General features: G+C 44.0%; 1 protein-coding gene across 4 annotated transcripts in view; it reads right to left on the reverse strand.

Moving 5' to 3' along the window:
* Positions 1-15,787, reverse strand: part of RBPMS (RNA binding protein, mRNA processing factor) — an 817,626-nt gene extending 801,839 nt beyond the window's left edge. Inside the window, exon 1 of one of the 4 annotated variants that reach the window (XR_011280399.1) lies at positions 15,088-15,783. Coding sequence is in view for 2 of the 4 variants with exons in the window: in XM_069626173.1 (XP_069482274.1) it covers positions 15,088-15,147 (60 nt within the window). In the remaining 2 variants the exon portion in view is untranslated. Of the gene's footprint in view, positions 1-15,087 lie in introns of all 4 variants that reach the window. The other 3 variants (XR_011280398.1, XM_069626173.1, XM_069626172.1) reach the window with 3 other exon arrangements.
* Positions 15,788-27,614: the final 11,827 nt, after the last annotated feature.

A 27,614-nucleotide genomic window follows, 5' to 3' on the forward strand; every position in this document is an offset into this window, starting at 1 on the left:
GGTCTATTCTCATCCTTTGGTGACCAATCTGTCTTTTCTAGAGATAGTGTAGTTATCTGGGATGGCAAGGGAGAGGGATGGTCCAGCGGCTGCGTGCATCCATGTTTCCGTGATGGCGCTTAAGTATTAGAGGTGATGAGATCAGATATATCGAGGGCGTGGACTAAGTGGGATCTAGCATTGATAAGTGCTTCCTTGAGGTGCGTTGTAGTTGCTGCATCTGTTTTGGCTTCAGGAATCTTACCGCCGGCAAGAGTAGGCTTACCAGATGAGTGAGTTTTAAGCATACTGATGTCACTAGCAGGGTCAACTGAGGCATATTTGGTAACAGCATCAGCACTTGCAGGGGTAACCGGCTCCAGAATACAAGTGGTGTCAATGATTACAGGCGCAACAGACTCCAAAATACATGTGGCATCAATAATTACGGGGCAACAGGCTCCAACATAGATGTGGCATCAATAATCACAGGGGCAGCAAGCTCCAAAATACCAGACAATGACTAATACAATGATGATAACATTGAAATGTTGATAAGATTGTGTAAGCCATGGGTCAGAAGAGGGCCTTAACCATTGTTACAAAGCCTACTGTTTCTCTCCCAATTGTACACATTAATGATCATGGTCTCGTGCAGCCACTGTCCACCGGGACAGTGCTCACTCCAAGCATCCGAGCACCTTGTCCAATTGGTTTCTTTCGTTTTGCGTGTTTTATGATATTTGACATGTTATAATTACATTAAATACCTTGTGGGAGGGGAAAGTGGGAGAGGTGTAACAATTGAGAGTCTCAGGCCCATAACTTGGGTGTGGGCCAATAACACCTGTTACAGTCCTCCTCCCCAGGACTGTAATGACATTGAGCAACTGGATTTGCATGAAGGATAGACTGGATGCATATGGCTCTGGCACATGGAGAGAGAGAAAAAAGATAAACAGTCCATCTTTCCTGTCTAGGAACCACTGGAGCCATTTTTTTTTAATACGGCAAAAAGGCACATTTTAAAAAGACGTTCTAGAAATGGAAAACGGCGCCAGCAAATGAAAATAAGTATCCTGACAAAGAAAGAACTGTCCCTACAATAGAGTCTGCAATAGGACGGAGAGGAGGAGCCTGCTTCGTGGGTCTGGAAGCAGCATGTGGCTGGCCTCCTCTGACCAAGATGGCACGTGAGAGCTGCCCGCCTGGTGGCAAGCAGTGTGTGGTGGAGGCTGGACAATGTGTGCTTTTCTCGGGTGTGTTAATACAGCCTTCCTAGGAATCATGTGAGGTACACTTTCCTTGAAGAGAGGGCTCTCCGGGGGCCCTTATCTGTGCCACTCATTGTGATGAAGGCACCAAGCCCTATGGGAGAGTCGACTGGCCAATCCCATCTGAGTCACTATGTCCCGCCCCCTTGATTCACGACCAGGATTAGAAGGATGTTGTGCAGTGTGGACCATAAGGTATCAATAGGTATAGTGAATATGTCATATGGTCCGGACAAAGGGTACACTACACACGAGCACATAAAAAGTACCCACTCCTTAGAAGGTATGTGCATAGGTGAAATCCCCACCCCAAACCACCGCTCCCTCCCGACGTGATTGGTGCCCCAAACTTTCGTGAAAACACAGGCCTAATGACCTGTGGAGCGGATTGTGATCCGCGCCATTGCCGGCATGAACCATGCCCAGGTGAGTGCCCAGAGCCCAGTCCCTCTCCACCAGCTGCCCACTCACTATATTATTTAGAAACACCATGCTTAATAGCACAGCTATCTGCATTCATGCGAATGCTTCCATCTCCGCTTCCTCGACGCCCAGAGGCCGCCTCCCAACCCTCCCCCCGGCACCCTGATTGGTCTCCTGGCTACATATCATGAACCCTTCTAGGGCAGCCCTCTGCCCGGCAGCCCCCGCGGCGAAGGGCGGCTCCGATATTGGCGGCGCCAAGATGTGTCTGCAGGTGTCCGCAGGGGACGCCAAGGAAGCCAGCAGCCAACAGACACCAACAAAAAACCATGAGTGTGGCATGGGCGGGGAGTAGAGCAATCACTCTACTCCAGAAAACACTGCCACTCTATCTTACCTACCAATAACATAGAGTGCCATAACACTAGCATGTCCACTCCTAGATAGAATTGTGAATGTTAGCATGTCCACCTCTTAGATAGAAGCGCCAAATCTAGACAGAAATGTGATTGTTGGCATATACCACACTTAGATGGAATTTCAGAAATGTGATTGTTAGCATATGCCACCTAGATGGAATTTCTCAAGTTTAGTCTGCGCCAAGTCTAGACGGAAGTGTGATTGTTGGCATGGGCCACACTTACATGGAATTCTCAAGCTTAGTTTGCACCAAGTCTAGGCAGAAGTGTGATTGTTGGCATGTGCCACACTTAGATGGAATTCTCAAGCTTAGCCTGCGCCAAATCTATGCAGAAATGTGATTGTTGGCATATACCACACTTAGATGGAATTTCAGAAATGTGATTGTTAGCATATGCCACACTCAGATGGAATTCTCAAGCTTAGCCTGCGCCAAATCTAGACAGAAATGTGATTGTTAGCATATACCACACTTAGATGGAATTTCAGAAATGTGATTCTTAGCATATGCCACACTCAGATGGAATTCTCAAGCTTAGCCCACGTCGCATCTAGATAGAAACATGATTGTTAGCATATGCCACCTAGATGGAATTTCTCAAGTTTAGTCTGCGCCAAGTCGAGACGGAAGTGTGATTGTTGGCATGGGCCACACTTACATGGAATTCTCAAGCTTAGTTTGCACCAAGTCTAGGCAGAAGTGTGATTGTTGGCATGTGCCACACTTAGATGGAATTCTCAGGCTTGGCCCGCGTCGCATCTAGATAGAAACATGATTGTTAGCAAATACCACACCTAGATGGAATTTCAGAAATGTGATTGTTAGCATATGTGATTCTTAGCATGCACCACATTTAGAATTATGAACCTAGCTTGCGCGGCATCCAGATAGAAATGTGACTGTTAGCAGGTACCAGACCTAGATGGAATCCCACAATTGCAAGGACAGCAATGCCAACTAACCAACCAACTAACAATTCCATCCCTCTGCATACACCTCTCAAACTATAACCAAACACAACCACAAGCCTTAAACGCAGCAATCCGCACAAACTTCAAAACAATGCAACAACAAAACAAACCACACATAGACTTGCACAACAGCACACGACGACTACGGACCATAAAACACCCCAAGGCCAGCCGACGGACCCACCGGGCTGAGGCTGCCAACAGCACATCACTGCTCTCTTGCACTTTTCCAGCTTATTCCCACTAACCCACCCCTCTCCTCCCCTTTTTCGGAGCTGCCAGAGCGCCAGGGGACCACTTCGGTGGTGATAGTGCGCGGTACAAATGTCCTTTAACATTAACATTAACATTAACGTGCGCAGGATATGGGCAAAGCGTGAAATAACACAGCAGACACCAGAGGAGAACAAAGCATCTTATTACCAAAAAAAGGGATGACTGAAATATCTACAAATTAATCCCCTCCACCCCCCAAAAAAAAACAGAGCAAAGCAGACATATGTTTAAAAAATAATGACGGACAGTGGCACACCACTCTTGTCAGCCAGGTTCTGAAAAGCAGCTCAGGGCACGGTAATGTGCATGTCATGGTAGTGCCGGGTGATGTTCCTGGAAATCTTCTAACATACACACCCCTTATTTTTATTTATTTATTCATTTTTGTATAGCGCTTAAACCCTTAGGCTTCAAAGAGCTGTGACACCGAAAAAAATACAATACAATAATATGAACAAAAGGTGGTCTGCCATAAGTTAATACAGCATTAAGCCCCTGTTTCAAGGGCTGTAACTGGGGTTAATAGCCCGGCAGCCCAAATGATCAAAGCAAAACGACGGCGAATAACGAGGGCTCTTGGCCATTAACCCCTTTCCCGCCCTTGGAATGGGGGTTTAAGGCTATTAGCACCCCGGGTTGCCAAAGTGGTAACATGGGTTGCTAAAAAAAAGGATTTTCCTTCATTCAGTGGGACGCTGCGCGTGTCCCATTGAATGAAGGAAAATCCTTTAGAAAGATGGCCGCCATGGAAAAGGGAAGGCAGGGCTCTGAGCCAGGAAGATGGAGCAGCTACGGCAAATGCTGCCGCAGCCGAAATAAGGTGAGTGGGGGTGGGATGGGTGTAAAAATAAAAGGAGGGAGGGTGAGGGGAGATGGCGGCAGGGGGAGCCGGCAGTCAGGCTGGCTGGAACGTTGGTTTGCATCGGCAGTTCAAGCCCGCGTTCCTAGACACCTGAATGGTTGGCTTCCCCCGCCCGGGTGCTAATAGGTCATCAAAGAATTTATCAGCTCAGATTAAGAGGTCTTAATTCTGAGAAGCCTTAAACATTTTCATGTGGGTATTTGATACAGTGGGGACCTAGCTCCACGGAGCAGAACCGCGCTGCACGCACACTTTTTGCAGCGTAACTATTCCAAACATCATGCGGTGGAGAACATAAGATGTGATGGTGAGGGGTCATTTCTATATGACTAGGATAAACAACCCACACTACAGTGAATTTTACATACTTACAATATGAAGCACAGAGAGATGAGCGATATCCCAATTAGTACAAAGTGAACTTTGTATAACATGGAATTTTAACCATGTGTCAATTTAATAAAAACATGGATTTCTAACCATGTTACTTCAGTTGTAGGTGGTGCATCGTTATAAACACGAAAAAGAAAGAAGAGTTGGAAAATATAGAATTCTGGCTGTCGCATGGAATAAAAAAATTATGAACTATTTCTGGAGTGGAACTAAAAACCACTGAAGGGGTAATTATTATCTAAAAAAAAATAACTAATTTTTGAAAATTGTTGAACCGTCAGAGCTGTCTCTCCCCTGATGAATTTCCTTGCAATTTCTTTATTTATTTTTTTTAATAATGTATGCGTGGAAAGAAACATGTAGGCTGGGTGCGTATGAAGTTAAGTGTGTATGTGGGAAATTAAAATTCAGTGTTTAATATTGTCTACACGTGATTAAATCTAATAGTGAGTAGTAAGTGTGGAACTATTGTGTTTTATATATATGGGGTTAACTCTCGATTATTTAGCTAGCTTTTGAAAAGATAATTAATTCAAAATAAAAGTGGTAACAAGTATGTCATTTGAAATAAAATTGGCTAATAGCATAAAGTTTGTTGTAAATTGCTAATTTCTTATAAAAGGGTGAATAACACGTTTGTTGGTGATGTGCGTCCTGCACACTGTTTTATGACCGTGGGGTTGTTTGGATATATTTTTTCTTGTTAATGGAGGGGGTAGACCCTATTGGTCATTTCGCCCTCGTGCCCCTTCTGTACGGTTATGCTACCTCAGAATGACACCAGCTGAAGAAAACACACTGGGGGAGGGGTACGCGGGGCATGGTTTGATGGTAGAACACCCCCCCCCCCCCTCCGCTCCCCATAAATAAGAAGCTATTCTTTCTGTAGAAATGTAAGAAACTCTACATTCATTAACTTGCCATTTCGGCAGCATCCTACTGGTTCTAGGGTTAGTATTCCAAAGCCCCTGGACGCCTGTCAAGCGCTCGGAGAGCGCAGTTGTCTTCTTACCTTACAGTGGCTTGGCAGCAACCCAAAAAGGCGCAAAGCCCTTCAGGGGCAGCGTGTAGTGGCTTGGAGATGCCCTTTTTTGTGCGCTGTAGGGTCCAGTTTCCCCCAGAGTGATCTGCTTGAAAGGAAACTGCAATCACTTTTGTTTAAAAGCTCCTCCCCGCCCCAATGCCTGCACATTGCACAGCCATGTCTTTGTTTAAGGTGAAGATCAAGAAAATCCATTGCTTCAAAGGGGAAAAGGATACAGAATAAACAATAACGAAATGTTTAGACAACATAGCGTGTTGGGCATGAGCGAAGAATTGGAGGAATGGAAACAAAGTATTCTGGCATCAATATAGTTTTCCACAGACATAGTTCACGCAGGCGTAAATGGCGTGAAGGCGGGTCGTGCCAGTGTTCCTATCGTTGTTGCTTATTGGTTCTTTAGTATGAACTCTACACCTAGAGGTATGATTTCAGAGTTATTTTCAATGAAACTGATTCTTTAGCAATGGTTTTCACCACCACGCCTGAACATCCGCCAGCGTTGGCACAGCCGGAACTTCTATGTTCGGCACACGTTCTAAATCGCTTTGCTTCTTGAGCCTGGAATCGAACCATCAGCGATGAGCTCAATACAGTCATATCTGCCGCTTTTATTGTGGCTTCTATCCTGGCCTTCATGGATCCCATGTGGATTGTCTACCACTGCCAATCCCTATATTATTCAGGAGGGTGATAATGGGAATCAAAATATGGGTACTGGTATTATGGGGAAAAATGCAAGTGATATTAACATGGGTTATAAAGATGAGGTAGGCTTGGCACGTACGTGTGCTCGGAAAACTATAATGGCTCGCCTGCCTTATGATATGATGATATGATGTCTTATTTATATCGCGCCCAAACACAAGTGTTTCAGGGCGCGACAAGGCAAGGGAAGGGTACAGAGGAGGACAAAAACAACGATCTTACTAGGCCCAGTGACATCGTGAACGTAGGGGAGAGGGATGGGGAAAGTGCAAGGAGAAGCGGAGGGGTGGAAAGTGCAGAACAAGTGAACAAAAGAACAACAGGTAGTGCGGCCAGCAGGTGGTAAGTGCAGGAATAAGGCGTAGACAACGGTGTCAAATAAGTGCCAGAAGGTGCTGTACGGTTGCAGATACAGACCCAAGTGCAAGGGTTGACAGCAGGCAGTGCAGGTATGCGGCTGGGTGGGCAGGGATCGAGGCCCAAAAACAGAAGGTAGCCCAGTGCCGAAGCAGGAAGAGATCAGCAGGGGAGAGGGAGAGCAAAAGCAGAAGCAAAGATGAAGGTCTTGAGGTGCTTCCGAAACTGAAGATGGTTCTCCTCAAGATTCAGAGAGGCAGGGAGGCTGTTCCAGAGGGATGCCACAGCCAAAGAAAGGGATCTACCCCCAACTCGTTGCTTGGAGAAGTGACTGACCCTGAGGGAGTTGGAGGTGTAGGAGCGAAGAGCTCGAGTAGGAAGATATTTCCAAAGGAAGAGTAGCAGATAGTGTGGACCCTTCAACCATCAGGACACCGATTTTAAATTAAGAAAGCCAATTGTCTCATTTATTTTCTTTCTTCAAAAAACAGGTTTTAATTAATTTGGGGGTCACGCCAGTGTTGAATTGTAGCAAAAACACAAAATGTCCTACGATACACTGACAGATGTGCCAAAGTCGCGTGAACCCACATATTTTCATCAGCTAGAAGGCATATCCCAGATTTCATTACATTTTAGGAGCGGTAGGAAATGTCAATAGGTTTACTTTGAGACAGCGCTCTTTGTTTAAAAACATGGTGTTGGTAGATTGGTACCCAGATGGGCAGCTTGCCGGCCATAGGGTGCATTACTGAACTTAAGAACATCCATGTACAGGACACCACATGTATACTTTCTGATGGGGCTCAGTAATTGACATGACAACAGCTGGCATAGAACCCACCATAACAGCAGGCAATGCGCACATGCGGAAAGGCAGGAGCTGATCCCCATGTCAGTATCTTTTAAACTACCTTTGCACCAAGGAAACCCTTTCACATCCTACAGCTCTCTATTGACAAGTCTGACCTTATTAATCCACTAGTGAAGGGTAGGGGAAAGTGTGGTGTGGAATTTCAAACAGTCTTCCAGTTCATAGTTGGCACTTTCAAAAGTGAGGCAACCAATTTGTTCACTAAAAGGTATAAACCTGATTTTGGTTGCCAAATCTACGTCAAATGTAAAACTTTGTAATTGGAGAAGGCCTTCATGACTCTTCCAGGAAGATACTTTCAGAAGGATTTGTAGTTGGCAACGGTATTCTAATTTTCACATATTTTTTAAATAAAAAAAGGGAATCCCTTTGGAAATATACAAACAATTTTCAATATAACTGTACCTGCCCTAGGCCTGGTGGCAGTTTGATTACAAATAAACATTGATACATGTCTGTTTTAATATGGTGGCCTATGGAAAGCTACAATCACACTGGCATACATCTTTTGATGTCATGTTATTATTAGCACGCAAGCAAACAAATATACTTTATTCAGATACAAAATATATCAATAAAAGCCATAGCAATCACAATCCATGAACATGGAAAAATCATCAACAAAACATGATAGCTACAATACTATCCCCGCCATATAACATGATTTCTTTCGATTCCATCTAGCTATTACGATGAAATAAATAAATGACATGAAATACCCCATGACGCTACCATTACCCCCAGTGTTGCCTCTTGTCACTCTCATTTCCCCCCGTTTTGCCCCATGTCACTTTCAGGTCCTCTTACTTCCCTGGGCCAAGTCTTACTCCCCAATCTCCAGGAACCCAAAATTGTGCACATTTACCCACACACACGCTATTTTGAAATGTGTGTATTTCTCATTGGCAGCCAACTCAAGCTCTCCTTTTTGACCTTTCCGTCTTATGTGTTGCTTTTTAAGTAAGAATTGTGTTAGAATGTGAAACAGCTGATACGTTTCAGCAGAGTAGCGGCTGCCATTGTCAGGCTACTAGAGTTTAAGATGTCTGAATAATTAATTTATTGGCCCGGTACCAATATGATCAACGCATGCCTGTGTTGGAAGGTTTCATTGGGGCAGGCGTTGTTCTTGAGTCCGTCATCGTGTCCATTCTATACAGCGTAAGATGTGCCACTTACCAACAAACCCGTTCCAGTCCAAGAACTCGAGATGAGAACTGATTTCCTATGCATCCCATCTGGTTAGTTACAAGGTCATGGACAACTATTCTGCGTCATTGCATGGCAGCCATCTCTTTGTTTTTGCTTGTTACCCTGAGTGGGACGGGTATACCCAGACGTAGGTCCCATGCCTGCTGAGCCTAGAAAACCAAGCTACTCCTTACTGATGAGGCCCAACAAGGCCGAAACATGTCTGGGGATGCTTGTGGTCTCCTGCAGGGGGTATGTGACCTAGCAGTTCGGGCTGGAATGCCCCTTTTGGGGTGGGGCCAAGCCTGATTTGCATATGGACTTTCCCCTTCTGTAATGCCTTGGCAGGCGAAGACCGATGGTCTGGAGGGTTGCCCAGAGCAATGCCAGTGGTTAAGATTCATACTAAACCTTCCAGCCATCACCTCTTTGTTTTTGCTTTGTCACCCCGAGTGGGACGGGTATGCCCAGACGTTAGTCCCGTGCATGATGGGTCTAGAGACCCAAGCTACTCCTCACTGATGAGGCCCAACAAGGTATAAACATGTCTGGGGATGCTTGTGGTCCTGTGAAGAAGGGATGTAACCATACAGTTCGGGCTGGACTGCCTCTTTTGGGGTGGGACCAAGCCTGATTTGCATACGGACTATCCCCTTCTATAATAGTTTGGCAGGCAAAGAACGATGGTCTGGAGGATTGCCCAGAGCAATGCCAGAGTTTAAGCTTCATTCTAAACATTCCAGCCATCACCTCTTTGTTTTTACTTAGCCACTCATTTCCGTAATGCTTGGTGCCCATACAAGATACAGTACCTGCCATGGACATTGGGAAACTCTGGCGGCCTGTGGTGTGCCCCTTTTACACAACACACTCCCAGAGAAAAGAAACTGTCTGACATTGTTTCTTTTTCTGTATTGTGGATATGGTGAATAGTAAAATAACGGCATGATATCTCTCTCTCTCTCTCTCTCTCTCTCTCTCTCTCTACATTAGAGGCAAATAACAGTTTATCCATTCTTCGCATACCACCTCACCTACAGCAGTGTAGCTGCTGCATGCCGTCTACAAAATGGTCCTCAGCAAATACTACTTTCTAGCCTGAAGCCTTTCATAAGATAAACTCCATGCTTACTTTAGCTGCACTACTGCATGTACACTACTTTACCTACCTCTCTAGAGTCAGTGTGATGCACTGTATCCCCTGCTCTGTATATGCACTTCCGAATAATACAGTACTGTTTTTTTTAAAGTGCAGTCCTGACTGAATTGTAAACGCCTGCAAAGTGTGGATTCACACTTTCCATACTAGTCGTTCTCGTCTAATTGGGTTGTAGAAAAACATCCTCCAAGTTGGCATGAGAAATTGTGCGCCCTTACATTGACTTTTGCGTGAAGTAAGAGAGAGAAGAACAGGGGACTGGCGCAGTTGAGCCAAAGCACGAGTAAGGCAGGAAGAGGGTATGGGAGGCACTTTCCCAGGAAACCAAGAGAGCTTGGCCACAGAACATTGTCACACAGAAGACCTCATGAAATGAGTGAACCACAAAATAAAGTGGCCGTCATCAGTAAAAATAATAACAACTGCATGGACTCCGCTTACTGGTGTGAGACAGTTGCATGGACTTTGCTAACTGGTATGAAATAGTGTTTTCCGTTGTGTGCTAGACGGAAATAAACATACAGCAAAAGATCATCGGTTGATCAGAGGGGACTGAACAGTGCAAATGTACATCCTTTGCTTCATCAGGATTACATTCAGGGGGTGGGGAAATAAACCAGTTCCCCTTGGAAACAGAGGCTCTGCTCAAATCTATTTCCAACATTTTAAGTGTCAACGGTTTATAGTGAAAAAGTCAACTGCAAAAATGTCGGAAAAAAATTGTCGAATTTTTTTTTTTTCGAATGTGTTTTTTTAAAACATTTTTTTGATGGGGGGGTTCCTCCCCAACCCCCCGTTTGTTTTTACTACCTAAACCCAAAAAAACATACAAATTCAAAAAAGAAACACATTCTAATTTTTTTCGACATTTTTTTTTTCATCATTTTTGCATTAGGCTTTTTTTTCGATATTATAACTGGCTACAATATTCTGTTAAATGGCCAACTAACAGAAATGAGAGGAGGGCATTGGTGGAGAGGTTGGAACCCTGCACGTATGTTGGTTTGCGTCCCAGCCAGTGTGAGTATCCTAACCTCCAGTCCACTAACGCTCTGGCTATCATGCATGCATGAGTGCAGATGCACTAAAGAACAAGGGGCACGCCATGCGCGTTGTGGGGAGGGCATATATGTGTGAGCACAATGGACCTAGCAGTTTCTACAACCCTTCACCCTATCGGTTGCGCTCGCAGCAGTGCTATTGCAAGTGATCTTGCTTCGGAAGTTGCCTTTCAGGTGGAGGGCACGACAGAAGGGAAGCAGCTGTGGCACAGATGCGCCACTTCACACTGTTGGGGGAATAGGTTTCAGAGGAGTGGGCTTACCTGGAGCTTACAGAAGTGACACCCCAAATAAAAAGCGACAGAGCATGCTCACAGAACAGTGCCGGAAATAATATGGCATCAATGTGTGAACCATAAAATAAAAGTCATCAACATAGATGCTTAAGTAAAGACATGTGTAGTACAGCACGCGCTGCCACAACACGTGGACACGATAAAATAATATCTGTAGACGCAGTTTGTGTCAGAAAAGTAGTCACTGTACATGGGACCTGCACAGCAGTGTTATCTGCCAACAGCTACCCCTAAGTAAACCTATAGTTAAAGAACATTGGGCACAAGTACTGAACTGAGAAAAGTATATGAATTTGGCCTAATAATGAGGTTCAGTGGGCTCATTCTGTTCCCATCGGCTACAAATGCCCGACATGAATCTGTGCTTCAGATTTTCAGTTCTTACAGTAAGCGCTTACATTCTGAAAAATTGGATTACATCTGAGCAGTATATTACTTTGCAGTGTTGGACCGTCCACCCTTATATATCTCACTAAACAGCCAGTCTTTGAAGCAACACATTAAAAGAGAGCAGGAGGGATGAGTTTCAAACCCAGCGGCTTGCTTCCCCAAGCAAGTGGTCGAACCTCTGGTCCACCAATGCTGGGAATGCGGCACAGGCCTGCGTGTATATCAGAATAGGGCATCGTTCGCGTTGTGGACAGAGCAGGCATGTGAAGGCACAAGGAGCACTGCTGAATGACAAGGAAAACCCACTGGTGAAATGATGGGCAGCATCTTGTGTGGCTGTCTCTGCAGCATCTCTCGGAGATTGCGGTGTCAAAGTCGTGGTGCTATGTTTAAGCGACAGCAAAGTTTTGACTGAGAAAAGAAGAGTGACGTATCCAAATGTCTCTTTCAAATACATTACGCTAGTGTTTAAGAATATCTTCATCTCCTGAATGGGGATAACTTGGGCGCGCCCACCTTAGTGGTCAGCCCCACCTGCTTGGCTGTAATGATTTTTAGTCCTGAAGGAAGGGGCTGGAGTCCCCTTCCTCTTGAAGCCATCATACAAGCGGGGATGTGCGTGGCATTCTTTATTCCATTGTGATCTGACCACTGACACCCTCCCCTCTTCCAGGGTTTTTATTTATGTATTTTAAGGTACCCCCCGCGCTCCGGGGGGGAGGCTTAAGCGGTGGCCGGCCACTCTTTCCTGCCCTTCCCGCCGCCCGGGGCTTAAGGCACCACCTCTGCGCACTCGGTCCGGGGCTTGGGAGACACTTCCACACCGACTATTAAGCACCCGCAAGGTGGGGGCTTAAGGAACCAGACTGGAGACAAATTCAGGAGCCAGCCGCGCCAGCCGCAACTCGGGCCATCTAGTCCGCTGGCCACAACTCGGGCCATCTGGGCCTACTCCCCGGGCCAGTTGGCCCAGCGGCTCGCCGGCTTACTGCACCCATGATTTTTTTCTTCAGACACTTAGGCTGGTGTTCCAGCGCCACCTGGAGGCAATTAGTCGCACTTACATTCAATCGCTTGAAGAAATCTGCCCTTCTACTGGATACCACGGGGGTATAGTGGAAACTAGATGGTCACTTCAAGGGCAGTAACCAAGTCTAGTGCAGGCCCGGTAACCATGCCATTGAAGTTCGAAGAAGTGAACTCTGACCCAGAAGGAAATCCTCTGAAAGTGACCGTTGTCTTGGTAGGACTTGCTATAGAAGCCGAAGCTTTTTAGCACTAAATCATTACAATCCTGTAGAATAAAGGCCGCCACCAAAACCTCAAGCACTGATTATTTAACGCATCACCTGATGGATAATTCAAAAAGGGAATGTGTAAAAAAAACTGCCATGTAGCAATGTTCCCCTACTAAGTCATTGTATCTTCTTCTTATACTCTACGTGTTTCATCAGGTGTGGGTGTCCGCCATGGTGTTTTGCGAAATTTATTGGAAGGTGAAGTACGGAGGTCGACGTGAATAGCAACTATTGGAAGCAGAGTTCAACTGCCTTTATTTTTTTACTGTTAACAGTTCCACTATTTTTTACAACCATTTCAGCATTCTGAAACCATATTTTTTCACTAAAATTATACTTCTCCGCTTTACCACCCAAAAGCAGTTGCAGCTAAACAGAAATCTGTTTGAGGCTATGTTACCGATGACATATTAACCTGGAGGGACTCTCTCTGTCGCCATCTTCGCTATGGGGAGAGGGTGGGCTAAAAGAGGAATGACTCCTCACTCCGCACTCCAGACTGATTTTTAGAAAAGGTGTCAAGTTGTTGTCATAGGTTAACTGCTCAGATGTTATATATATATTTATAGTTGATAAAGGCCCAGGCCGTCCACAAAAGATGGAGTTTTAAAATCCGGTATCCGGCAAATGTGCAGTTGTTTAGGAGCCTTAGTGACTAGTCCTTAGTAGCTGCCCCACTCTATCCCCTTGACACGTTATTCACTATCCTCAATGTCTGTTGTTGTTTGCCATTGTGTACTTTAACACTCCTGTACCCGAGCCTGGTTAGTTATCCATTGGTGGAAGCCAAGGTATGAGTTAGTGAGCTAGTGAACAGGAAAGAAGGAATGCGCTTTTCATTTTAAATAAATGATTAACATGTGACGGTGTGGGAACCGAACCATGGAGGCCTTGAACGGACTGCAGGCCAGCCCACTGAAAAAGGGCAGGTAGCTGAGTGGAACCGTTTCTGTGGGGGTGAATCAAGGCGCCGATTACATTTTCGTGTTATTGCGTTTTGAAATTTAGAAAAATTCATTACTGCTCCTGTGCACAGCAAAAGGACTTGTTTGCCCATGCCGAATGAAGAATGTATTGTGTTAACGTTTACATGGTCTCACGTGTACTGCAGATTGTGAAGCGTGTGGTATACAGGATTTTAGAACGTGGAGTCACAGCTGTGCTGCGCTATTTTATTTGACAAAGGATTAAGAAAGAAAAAAAAACCCTCTCGTTAAATATAATGTCTCATGATGACAGATAGGCAACGCTTAACCTACAACAGAGTTCAGTTACACGTGTGTCAGTAGGAAACGTTACAGGGAGTATGTGCAATGTGTGCTTCAGACAGGGGTGGACTGCATAGCTCTCAACTCACACGGTCACCCGCCTTGTAAAGTGCTGACTCACCTGTCAAGCCTCCTGCACGCCCATTCATTTCAATGGGCGTCTCACCCGCCAAAAACAAAATCGGGTGATTTCACCCGCCTTTGCAACAGAAATGGTTGAGAGCTATGGTGGACTGGCCTATAGGGAACTCTGGAGATTTCCCGGTGGGCCTCTGCACCCTGGGCCTCTTTTCTGTGGTATTTCCACTTTTTCTCATAGGAAAAGCATTGGGCTTGCTGAAAATGTGTCATATGGGGCCACTTTGAACTTTATTTCCAGGGCCTCTTTTGGTCCCCAGTAATTATTTCCAGGGCCTCTTTTATTTCCCAGTCCACCCCTGGCTTCAGATATATGCAGCACTCACAAGCGAGGAAACGCATCACCCTGGCGTCCTGCCTGCTACAAATGAATCTGTGGTCCACTTCTCCCACGCCCAAACAAACCACTGCAGTCTCGGCTCACCCAAATGGGTCCATCTTTCTTTGTTTCCCTTTCGTTTATACAGGCTGGCGGTGGGTGGCTGGGTGCAGCCTCTCCCCCACCCTCCGACCCCCGACCCCCATTTCAGACACACATTCACTATTCAAGACATCAAGTCAACACTGAAGAAAGAAAAACAATAGCGGCGCATCGCAGCCTCGCGCGCCCCCCGGGCACGCGGCGGCGCCTCTGTACCTGCCGCCACCTGAGGAGATTCCTGTCAGGCGCCTGACGCAGCAGCGGCGTCGACGGAGCAGCACCTACCTCGGGCTCCTGCAGGTTGTTGACCTCATTGGGGCTGTTCTCCTTTTCTACGCTGTTCATTTTACTTCTGGCGTTAGGTTCCGGGGTGCCCTCTTGCAGCCCTGCCCCAAATGTCTCCTCCTCAGAAAAATCCCAGCAGCGCTCCACAACGAGGCAGCAGGGTGGCGCGGGGGGGGGGGGGGGGGCTGTAAGTCCTGCTGGCCGCGCGGCTGTCCCGCATCAAAGTCCGTCGCAACAGGAACTTCTGCTAGGCGTGATTCTTTTGTTTCCAACCAGAAAAGAGAAAGCCAATTTTTTTTTTTTTTTAAAAATAGTGGTGTCAGAAAAAACGGACGGTTCGGGGGTGAGCCGGGGTTGCGTGTAGGTCTTGGGTTCAAAGTTTTGTGCTTGGGAGGGGGCGCTGCGCCTGCTGCCTGCTGCTCACTGAGGGGTGCGAGGCATGGAAGTCGGCGCCCTGTGGATGGGTGGGTGGGAGCTTCGGAGGAGAGGACAGGACTCTGCTGGAGAGGCTCCCGTATCACTGCCAATTACTCTTGGGGAAAGTAGAAAAAAAAAAAAGAAAACGTCAAGACGTTTTAAACATCCTTGTAAAAGAGTTTGAAGATTTCCAGAAAAGGTCAGGATTAGGAGGTGAAGGCAGAGGCAACGGGGAGGGGGGATGTGGAAGGCTGAAGAAGGAGGACAATTAATGATGCGAGGAGGGTGGGGGAGGTACAGTGCACGACTGAGCGGGATTCACGGGCTCGTCTCTAGGCGGTTCTGGTTACTGGAGTGCGTGCGTGAGGCAATCGCGCCTGACAGCACAGCAGTGTGTGCAGTAGTTGAGCAATGCCAGTCTGTAATAGTTTGCTTAAAGTGTTGCTGGAGTGTTTCTGTTTCTGGTCATGATCAAACAATATTGTACTTCATCCCGTTAAATAAAACAATGAACATGAACACACATAGGTGACTACGTTGACCCTACCCAACCCCTGACCAACTGGACTTTCGGAGGCACAAGCATGCTGGCCTGGCAATCCTCCGATCTGTGCTCCATTTTGCCTTCTCAGCCCACACTCCTATCGAATGATGCTTTAACAAAACGGGAAAGTAGTCCAATCGACTTGTGGAAAAACATGTATAAATTAGAGTCCAATGGGAAACATTAATTTGCAACAGAAATGCATTGGAGCGGTTCATCACCTTACATTTTCCAGAAGGTAAACTGGTCAACGGAGTGATATTGCCTTACATGTGAAGTAACTGCTTAGTAAGGACACGTGAACGCCCACTAAATCCGGTAACACGGACACATTCTGCCCCACTTTTCAAATAAAATGCTGAAAACAGCCTTCAAGTTGAGCAGCTGCACCAGCAACCCGAATGGGTGTGACAGTGGCGTCATTAGACATCATTATTTGGGGCTGGATTCCAGGGGAGGGGTAAAAATACAAAAAGATGGGGTGGGGTGGTGGCACACCAAATAAGGGTCAACAGGCCAAACTGGTTTAAGTATACCTATATTTTACCAATCTGGTTAAAAAGGCGTGTCATTAAGCATGTTCAGGGTAGGTTTAATGCAATAAAAATGTTGCATCAAGTTAATATACATCCTAAAAAGTGAACTCGTGTTCAACAGTTGCAAAAATGCCCCTGCAGTCAGCCAGACACTGCATTCTTTTACTTCACGCAGACATCACTCCCAGCACAGCTTCAAAACAATGTGGAGTTCGAGGTGGTAGTTAGCAGAAGAGACATCACTTCCGGCTCAGCTTTAAATAATAGCTTGTCAAAAATAGTCAGTTTAGCAGAAGAGATATCCCTCATACCTCAGTTTCAGATATCCCTCATACCTCAGTTTCAAATGATAGTCCAGGAAAGTCTGTTTAACAGATGAAATGTCACCTACAGGCTCTGAGTACAGGTGAAAGGAGACAACTGCTCCCTTGGCTCGTTACCATTGGTTGCAGGAATTTCACTTTGCCCCCATAGAATTGTTCACAGTTTTCAGTTTCTGGCTGTAGACCTCAGTGGTGGCTGGTGATTTTTTTTATCGGAGGGGCATACATATTTCCACCAAATATGCCATTGTGATGGAGCGTAGCGAGGGAGCCAGAACCAATTAAGAGGTGTTGGTGGGCTTCACATCCAAAGATTTTTTTTAAATAATGGCTTAAAATAGTGCAAAAATTGGGTAGAATGCCAAACTGCTTGCAATTGGTTTTGTACGGAACGCATTTAAAAATCCAATAGATGCAAGTCAACAACAGTGCAGAGGAGCATTTTGCCAACACATTTCCAGGTTGCTTTTCCCCACAATATATGCCAGTATAAAAACATTTTCATGCTGGCTGCGCCCATATATTTCCATGCTGGCTGCAACAATATATGTCAGTATTCCCATTTAAGCACATATTCATGTTTGCTTTACACAAAATGCCAGTAATGATACTATAAGAAATGGTGTCCACGAATGTACTGCCAAAATATGGCAGTATCCCCACTTAAGAACATACTCCATTTGGCTTTACCATTCAAAATGCCCTGCCGTGGTATGAAAATATGTCCAAACTGGCTGCATTAAAATGCCTTTCTAGCTATATAATAACACTTATCATGCTTGCTTTATCAAAGATACCCAATACAAAATGTCATGCGTCAGTAAGAAATTGCTAGACTGGCTGCACCAGAATGCCAGTCTAGCCATGTGATTACACTTATCATGCTTGCTTTGTCAAAGATGCCCAATACAAAATATGCCACACTAAGAAATGGCTAGACTGGCTGTACCAAAATGACAGTCTAGCTACACAATAGCACTTATCATGCTTGCTTTCTCAAAGATGCCCAATACAAAATGTCATGCAACAGTAAGAAATGGCTAGACTGGCTGTATCAAAATGCTAGTCTAGCCACGTAATAACACTTATCATTCTTACTTTATCAAAGATGCCCAATACAAAATATCATGCTACAGAAAGAAATGGATAGACTGGTTGCAATAAAATGCACATTTAGCTAATTAATAACACTTATCAGGCTTACTTTATCAAAGATGCCCAATACAAAAAGGCATGCCACACTAAGAAATGGCTAGACTGGCTGTACCGAAATGCCAGTCTGGCTACACAATAGCACTTATCATTCTTACTTTATCAAAGATGCACAATGCAAAATATCATGCCACAGAAAGAAATGGATAGACTGGTTGCATTAAAATGCCAGTTTAGCTAATTAATAACACTTATCATTCTTACTTTATCAAAGATGCCCCATACAAAAAGGCATGCCACAGTAAGAAGTGGCTAAACTGGCTGCATTAAAATGCCTGTCTAGCTACATACTAATACCTATCATGCTTGCTTTATCATAGATGCCTACTGAAAAAATGGCATGCCTGCCCTCTGGGTCCCGCAGCATCACAACCCTTATCAACGCCTCGGTTGAATCAAGCATAGTTCCAACCAATTTGAAAGACGCCTGGGTTCTGCCCCTCCTAAAAAAAAAAAACACGCCTGTACCAAACATCCCTACTAATTACAGGCCCATTATAACTGTGCCATTTCTATTAAAAATACTGGACAGAGCACCCAGCCTGTAGACCCAGAACCATCTAGAAAATCACAAACACCTGGGTCTTAAGCAATCGGGTTTCCGACCAAAACACGGCCTGGAAACAGCTTTGATTGACCTCAAGACCCAAATTGACAACTTAAAAGACAATGGCAAACTCACCCTCTTACTACTATTAGACCTCTCGGCTGCAATTCACTTGGTTAACCATATAGTCTTATGTAACCACCCATCATCAGCAGCTCATTTGTCCGACAAGGCAAAGGCCTGAATATAAGCCTTTCTAAATAATAGATCCATGAAGGTCTTTGCACCCTCAGTCTTTGCTGATCCAGCCCCAGTCACATGTGGAGTCCCTCAGGGCTCCTGTGTATCACCAACACTATATAACGTGTTTACAAAACCACTGGTTGACGACTTTGACCATTTGGGTGTCAACTACACTAACTATGCAGATGACACCGAAATACTCATCCCTATCACTGTGGAATATATCAAAGACGCCAAAGTCTTAAATTACATTTACATAATCAAACAAGCCTGGATGGCCAAGCATGGAATATGCCTCAATGACAACAAGACTGAGTTACTCCTATTAGGCTCCCAATCCAGACTCAACAAACTTGACGGATTATGCTCAACTTTCAACATTGACGGCAATAACATAATGGTATCCAAGGATGTCAAAACGTTAGGTATTTACCTAGATTCCTCACTTACCATGACCAGACAAATCAACCAATAGCCTCCTCCACTGCCTACACCTGCAAGTTAATCAACGCATGCAGACCATTTCTCTCTACACCTAACTGCACCTCCTTAGCCAGAGCCTTAGCCCTTTCCAAAATTGACTATTGTAATGCACTCTATCTAAGCACCAGTCAACGTAACCTTAACAAGTTGCAAGTAATTCAAAACAATGCCCTCAGATCAGCATTAAACCTCCCAAGGTCTCAACATATCTCGGGTATAAAACGGAAAACACCCAGTGGCTCTCTGTCAACCAAAAGATTGAGTACAAAACATTATCACTTATGCATAAGTCCCTTGCTAACCAGGCGCCCAGCTTCTTGGCTGACAACTTCACCCGAAACACCACAACACGACCAACAAGATCTACCCAAACTCATTGCTCAAAGATCCCCAGGTCTAAGCTCCAGAAAGCTGGAGGCAGCAGCTTCCCGGTGCTAGCTGATAAACTGTGGAACACCCTACCACCTACCGTAAGAACTGAACCCTCCTTTCATCTATTTAGAAAAAACTCTAAAACTTGGCTAAGAAGCTTAAAATCACATAATCAATCCGACCTCTATTCTGCTTGTCTGTAATAACTTGACTGTAACACATGTATCATATGTTTCTGTAAGTACTTCACTTTACCTGTCTTACCACTTCTACCTGTAAATAATGTGCCCATGTAACTGTAATTAAATCGTCATGTATCATATGTACTTGTAAGAAATGCGCCCAGATGCCCCAGGGCTCGGTGCGCTATATAAATAAACAAATAAATAAATGTGTGCATGTGAACTGCTGGGTGGTCCAAGGAGTAGGCATAGTATTTTTTTCTACTAGGCATCTATCACAAATGGCAAGTAAAAAAAGAAATACCATGCCTGCCCCCCTTGGTCTCCCCAGTGCCTTGCACAGGGAGCCGATTTTGGCTGATGGACAACCTCCCTCCTGTCAAAATAAGCTCCACGTCCCAACACAAACATACACACACACACACATTCACACAACCTTCACACGCTGCATGGAGTCGCTCATACACACGCACATCCATCATCATACACTCACTCATTACATACAACACAAGCATACACACATACATACACATATTTAAATTAACATATTTTCTGCCCCAGTCCTGATTTTCCCTCCCAGCGCTCCAGCTTCCTCGTAGCTTGAACAGGAAGCAAAGAACGCTTCCTGGTTCGTGCACATGCGTGCAAGAGCCGGACCGCTGATGACCAAGTGGCCTGCTCAGTTTGTGTGTGGAGGCACAATAGTGCTTCCCATCACACATACAAACATGCAGTTCCTCAGCTAGAATCCTTAATCGCCCATGCAATGTTGGGAAAGCAAAACACCCACGGATTTGCATGACTAATTGGATATGCAATGCTGGGGAGCAGAACTTTGAAAACGGAAATCGCGTTTTCCTTTAACAGTACAAGCCAGAGGGGAGTGCTCAGTGTTTACACTGGGCTGGCTCTTCCATAGTGGGGGAGGGTGCCCGTGGGTTCGCGCCCCTCGCCCATTATGGAGAAGCCGCCATTGGTACACCGTCAATGAGTCTATGGACAGGGTTAGTGTAGCTGGAGATTAAACACTGTTGACTTTGAAGTCATGCACATGAACTGCATTGTTAATCCAGTGATTTTGAAGGTATTAGCCTATTTGACCTAAAACATTTAAACTAACAACCCATTTCATCGTTTTATGCATGGGTGTTTTGGACTTTGGGGCAATTTGCTCGCATATTTTGTAAAATACCCCATGTTTGATATTTTGCAGTTTCAGGGGTGCAGGGGTGTACCGAGCTTCCTGATAATTGGAGGCAGGGGACTAAAAAAATGCATGAGTGTTTAAATTAGGCTCGACAAGATAAATTACGGTCAGTTTGCCACAAACAAAATACATTTTATCAAACACACCCAAACCGATTTTGAACACATTAAAGAATCCATAGACATCTCCCACAGTAGAAGGTGACAAGGGTAGCTCAGCAGATTCAGTGACTGTTGCTAAGATGTTATGTATTTTAAACATGCTGTAAATACTATGAAATTTTGCAATTCCTTTAAAAAAAGTGTTATTAAATGTGTTCGGCCAGGGGATGGGTAGGAGTGGTAGTTTGCTTATATTCAGGGTGAGGGAATTTGAGCCCCATAGTGAAAATCAAAAGCTGGCACCCATGAACCCACAGTTTAATTCCCTGATAACTGCTGCAAGCACAACAGATGCACATACTTGTGATTAATCAGGTTGACAATTATATAACTGCTTTACAAATATATCCTGTAATAAAACAAAAAGGAAGGGCCACAAAAATCACAGGGTATTTGTGTTGTAGTCCGAAAAAAAATAAACACATTTTAAAGAAAACTAGTGAATGTACGTTTGAGAAGAATGTTTCAGGTTGGAAACATCCTTTTTTCTAATAATAGTGTGTCCAGGATGTAGGTATCTTGCTTTTAACAGTGATGGCCCCCCTAACCCAGTGATATTCATGGCTCATTGATTGCCGTGGTGCCCTTTTCAGGGCAGAAGAAAGAACACAGGCTAAGTAAATAGAGACTCCAAATACACGAATGACGGCTGAGCGAAGGAGCACCTTTAAGGCCCTTGGAAAGAGTTGTTTGTCAGTGGGGGGGCAGGCCACCAATTAGGGGTGCCAAGCAGCCAATGGGGTGTGGGGGCAATTGCCCTCCTATGCCCACCTCTAGGGGCGCCTATGGGGGACAGAGGTGCAGCTGGCATAGTTGGTGGCCCCCCTTGCCCTCAGGTTACCTCAAAAACGGAAGGGCAGAGCCAGGTAGCACAAGGCAGGCTTTGGACAGCCTTTACCGACACAAAGGGATCTTTAAATTCCCCTACCATTGTGAGGTACACCTCCTTTCTTGTTTGCCAGCTAGGACGGTTCACCCAAACACATCTGAAAGTTAGAAGGATTAGATAATTAGGTAAAGGAAGAGCAGGTTAACTAAAGATAGTTGTTCTTTGTTTTGTCACAGATGAGGAATTACTGGGCGATCCTATCTGAGGAAGATTCATCCTGCAGGTGGTAGCCGCAAGCATTACGTCAGGCTGCAGAAACCAGGCGGGTGAAACAGGCACTTTTACCATTAAGGACAGTTAGACTCCTCAACAAATACAGAGTGGCCTAGACTTCACTCTTTATAGGGGTGTGGGAGTTAACAGACTTTTCCTGGTAGGGAGGATACCATAGGCAAGTTTTAACCCAGAAGGACTTAACTGGAAGTGACGTAGATCACTCGCAAGAAATGTAAAACTGTAGTGATGGGTTCACCGGTTGGAAAGTCCAAGAATGGCAGAAGGGCCTGATTCAATAGTGGACTATGCATTGCGGGGATCGCCCGTAAATTGACTCTTTAATAAAGTGGCCTGTTTTATTTAAAAAAAACAACTGTGTGTGAGTAATTTAATGTATACTATTCAGGGGGCCAGAGTGGAGGTTAGCCTTGCTATGCGTTGCCAGGTTTGAGATGCTCTGCAAGTTCCGATGTTTTAGCTGAGACCACTTTGCATCCCTATAAAGCAAACAAAGTTTTATTTCCCCACTATAAATACAGGAATGCAAGTAAAATAATGCAAAAGTGATTCAAGACTAATAGACAGGATTGGTTGAACATCTCCTACTTGACATGGGACATTGTGAGATCTCTGTCAACTCGCCTGTATTTTAAAGTTATATACTTCAAGGCAAATTCAAAAGGCCCATCTTGATAAAGATACCCGCTCTTTCAGCATCACTATAAGGGTGTGTTTGAGAAAGGCAAGAAAAAACCCTTCTACCGGCAATAGTTCCTCTCCCGCCCATGAATGTGGCACACAATAAATCACTATGATTTTGATTCGGTTCAGTTTGGTAAGGTCTCCAACTCGTCTCGCACCCAACCCCAACAATTACCCGGTGCCACAATGGACTAAGAACCAGGCCAGTGTGTAGTAAGAATATATTTATTAATTTATTTAAACCAAATTTGACAAACAAACTAACATCGGCCACCAGTGCTTTTGACAACACAATAACAAAATGGACTTCCGTAAAGGTACCAACACAGAGATAATACTGAGATATGCAGTCCCAATTTATTTTCAAATCACCCACCAATACAGAAGAAGAACTATTCAAGACACACAGTGATTGCTGATTTGGTTATGATACTTTTCTCCCAGCAACCCCCAACCTCCAAATTTAGAATTGACCCCTCTAAATTGAAGGCCAGTGGCAGAGAGTGGGAACATCGTTTTGGGATTAATTCTGATGAAAATGCACTCTTTGGAAAAGGTATCCAAGGGGAAAAATGGTTTGTTCTACTTGTTATCACAGATGCAATATGAGGGAAAGAAAAGCAATGGGAAAATTCATTTTGCCACACCTAAACAGAACAGGCAGGACTTTGTGGTTTTGGTCAGAGCACAATGGGAACAAAGACGCAATTTAGTTTTGCACCCTGCACATGCAAAGGCACTACCAATCTTCACACTTCTGATTTTAAATGATGGAAATCAATGGGGAATTTCGTTTTGTACCCTGCATACTCAAGTGGAAACAGGGTTTTGGGATTTATTCTTTTGGCAGATCTTTATGTCTACACCAGCTCACAAGCACACTGGGAAGAGCTTGTTGTTTTCAAATGCCAGCAAAACACATCCCGTAATTTCTTTAGGGGAATTAATTGATTTACTTTAATTAAATGTGCTAAGGATCTACACAGACAAACAGGATATTTTTCTATGGGGAAATAACTAGAACAATACTTGAAAATGCAGGGCCTACTCAATCTATGGCTTAGGGGATAGTTTTACTTACAGGTGCCAAGGGGTCCCAGTCAGCTTTTATGTCTCCTGGTTCCTGTCTCCAATGCAAGATTTGGGCCTCTCTGCTTGGATGTTTCTCGCAAGAGTTCAACAGCAGGTTGCCTCCCGGAATAAGTGAAAAAGCCCAGTTCCAATGCAAAATGGTCTACTTATAGGGCAAATGACATCACCAACTTGTCATGATTCCCGCGAAAGGGATTGGTTGGTTTTCTCTACCCACCTCCCACCTGTGTGCTAATAGGACAAGGAGATGAGGGGTGTGAATTATGACAGCTGTGGGAGGAGAAAGCTTCATTATCCCAAACTGACAGTGGGCTCGGCATGTTGAAAACTCTAACAATCTATCAAGATGCAAGTACCCTAATTTTTTCAAATCTTTACATGTATGAGTGTAGTTTTAAGAACTACATTTTAAGGCAAATCAGATGATGCCAATCTGAAGTCGGCACGCCCTTCCTATGCAGAGATACAGTTTTTCTTCATTTACTCAGGAGCCCTATCAGTGAAAAATATGCCTCTTTAATTATTTCCTTGTCCCTCACACCAACTTTCACATCTCTCGGAATCAAGGGAAGGCCCAAATCAAATTTTCATTAATAACTTTAGTTATGTTTATCACACAAAAATCATTTTAAGCATGGTTTAAAGAGGGTTACTGTCACCTTTAATAAAAGTCTGGAATGCCCGTTGTGGCACATACGCTGCCCTTTTTATGCAATAATGTGTGTTTTTCAATTAATTCAGGTAGGAGGTTGTGTTTCTAGGTTAGCCCATGTGCATTTAAGGTGTGCAGCTCTTGCAGCGAACATTTCTTCAATCATTTTCAAATGGACACTAGTTAGTGAATAAGCTTGTTGGTCTTAATTCAATAATTTCAGTGTATTCATATATGCAATTTATAACAGTTGTATGTCAATTTGTAACAGTTTTTGCCAACATAACTCTGCTAGGAGGCACGTGCCCTTGTTTCGCCTTCCTCAGGCTTTTTCAAGGCACTAGTACAGTGGTTTAGTACATTGTATGTTTATCATAAGTACAGTGCAGTTTATACATAGTATAGAAGTTTGCCATCATTAGTTCACAAAAAATGTTTCTAGTTCTTTTGTTTATGAAGTTCCTGAGTGAGTGTATTTCTGTGGTTCTGAGGAGTTAGATGCAAAAGGAGAATCGTGTTAGTCTGATAAAAGTTGGTGTGTGAATAAATATTACCAACTAGTTAACTTAACTATTGTTGATTGCGCTTCGGTAGGGCATTGCTTACCTTTAAATTAGGTAAGTTGTTCACTAATGTGGGATCCTGTTAGGGTTGAGCATCCTGCAGCGTTCCTGCAGCGTCTTGCAGTCCATATTCTGATCTCTGCCAAGTTTGTTCAGTTGGTTTGTAGTCTGAGTGTAGGAAGCGTTTATATCAAATCCCTAAGAAAAAATATTTGTTTATAATTTTATAAATTTGTTGGCAGACTTAGAACTTAATCTATTATATTATATTGACATTGCCCGTAGTCGATTGGTATTAGATGGTATTTTGTATCCAATGCAGCCTAATGCATAAGTTAGTGTGAATTCCAGTGCCTATTGTTCCAGTCATATTAGCTTGTGCTTTTCGTGCTTGGAACATTCTTAAGGATTTTGAGTCAATTTGTTCTTTTAAGTTTTTGCCACTCTTTAATTGTGTATAAATCCAAGAATGGTGGCTATGCTGTGTGCCGCCTTATTTTTTATGAACTGAGCTCATATCAAAGTGCAACTTGTTGCACGTGTATTTGGTATCAATGTGCAGCCTAATGCACATGATAGCAAGGGTTTCAGTGCTCGTTATTTCAATCATATAGTTTGTATGAATTCCGTTCATATCCATGTGCAACCTGCTGTGCATGTTCGTGTGACTATCAGTGCTAGTCAACGTCAAATATTCTGTTCAGTACATTTCCGTGTTCGAAACGTCTTGTGCTCGTTAAAATCTTAAGGATTTTTTTCCTTTCATTTTGAAATTGCTGCCCTCAATTATTTTGATCCCAACATTTTGTGGATACGACGTGTGCCACCTGTTTATGTGATTTCATTCATTACTATGGATCCAACTCTGTGCATTTACATTCTGTGAGTTCAATAATGCTCTGTGCCATGATGTTATTAAAAGATCTGAGTGTTTTTCTTAAAGTATACACGGTTCAATAGCCACATTTTAAAATTAGGATTTGTATATCTGTGATGTAAAATCCATTGTGACTAGAAAGTCATATAGTTTAATTGAATTCTATATGGCATAGAATTGCTGCCTTCATGCGGTGAAGGTATAAGTCATTTTCTATTTGTTCTTACCTATTGGGATTCGTCCATGTGCTTGGCACTCTGAGCGTCCGCCTGTTTCTCGTGGCTGCTGAAGTCTACTGCCTCGTCCCAGCCTTGATATCCCGTCGCATTCCATGACATTCAAAATCGTATCACGTGATCTTAGTGTTGTGATTGTGTGAATTATTTTCTATTAGTGTTCCTTTTGCTTATACTATTCCATTCATTGGATACCTGATAGCATATGCATGGGAATGGTTTATGACCTGCTTATAAATCTGTTTCTTATGTCATTAACCATCTTCATAAGTGGCAATGTGATTTCATATATTCTGCTTGGTTTCAAGCCCATCGTGTCGTTCTATCATCCGATCACTATCGTGCAACATTATTCAAAGCATGGTAGATTGAACATGAATATCGCACAATGTGCGCCCGTATATTGGTGTTAGAAATACGATCCAGCATACAGTTCATAGTGTGCACTCAAATTTTGGTATTCTTAATTTTCGCATTTCCTTTCCTATCTCACATATTAAATTGTGTTTAATGAAATTTTGCTTATGATCTGTGACATCTTAGTTGGAAACTTGTTTGTCATGATTAGTGTATAATAACTAGGGTCACTGTTACCAATGGCTTCATTGATATTTAACTCTTGGTAGAAATGGTGTTAAGGAGTGGCGGTTGGCACTGGGGGGTAGGGAATGGGTTTGCTGTTCACTACCTCCCCAGAAAACACTTCAATTTTTTCATTCATTTGCTACAGAAAATAGTGGATTTCCGTGTCCGTATTTAAACAATCTGTGATAGCTCTAAGATTACAGATTAGTTTACATTCGTTTTGGCGCAACCATTTTTCTCGGTCCCCCATTCTTTCATCCTGGCTTAGTTGTTTGGCTCTGTAGAACTTTATTTTTGTCATTTTGTTGGTTTTTACTCCAGTGTTCCGACGGCGCTGATGAGTTGTCTACATTTGTGATGCTTCCAAGGTGTTCTCTCATCCTCACTCTCAGTTCGCGTGTAGTGCTTCCAACATAAATGTTGGTACATACCCAGATAATCAGGTAGATTACAAAGGTGGTTCTACGGTCAATAAATTCGTCAATTAC

The sequence above is a fragment of the Ambystoma mexicanum genome, chromosome 6p (assembly GCF_040938575.1).
Source record: "Ambystoma mexicanum isolate Mex_15411 chromosome 6p, UKY_AmexF1_1, whole genome shotgun sequence".
Taxonomy (NCBI): domain Eukaryota; kingdom Metazoa; phylum Chordata; class Amphibia; order Caudata; family Ambystomatidae; genus Ambystoma; species Ambystoma mexicanum.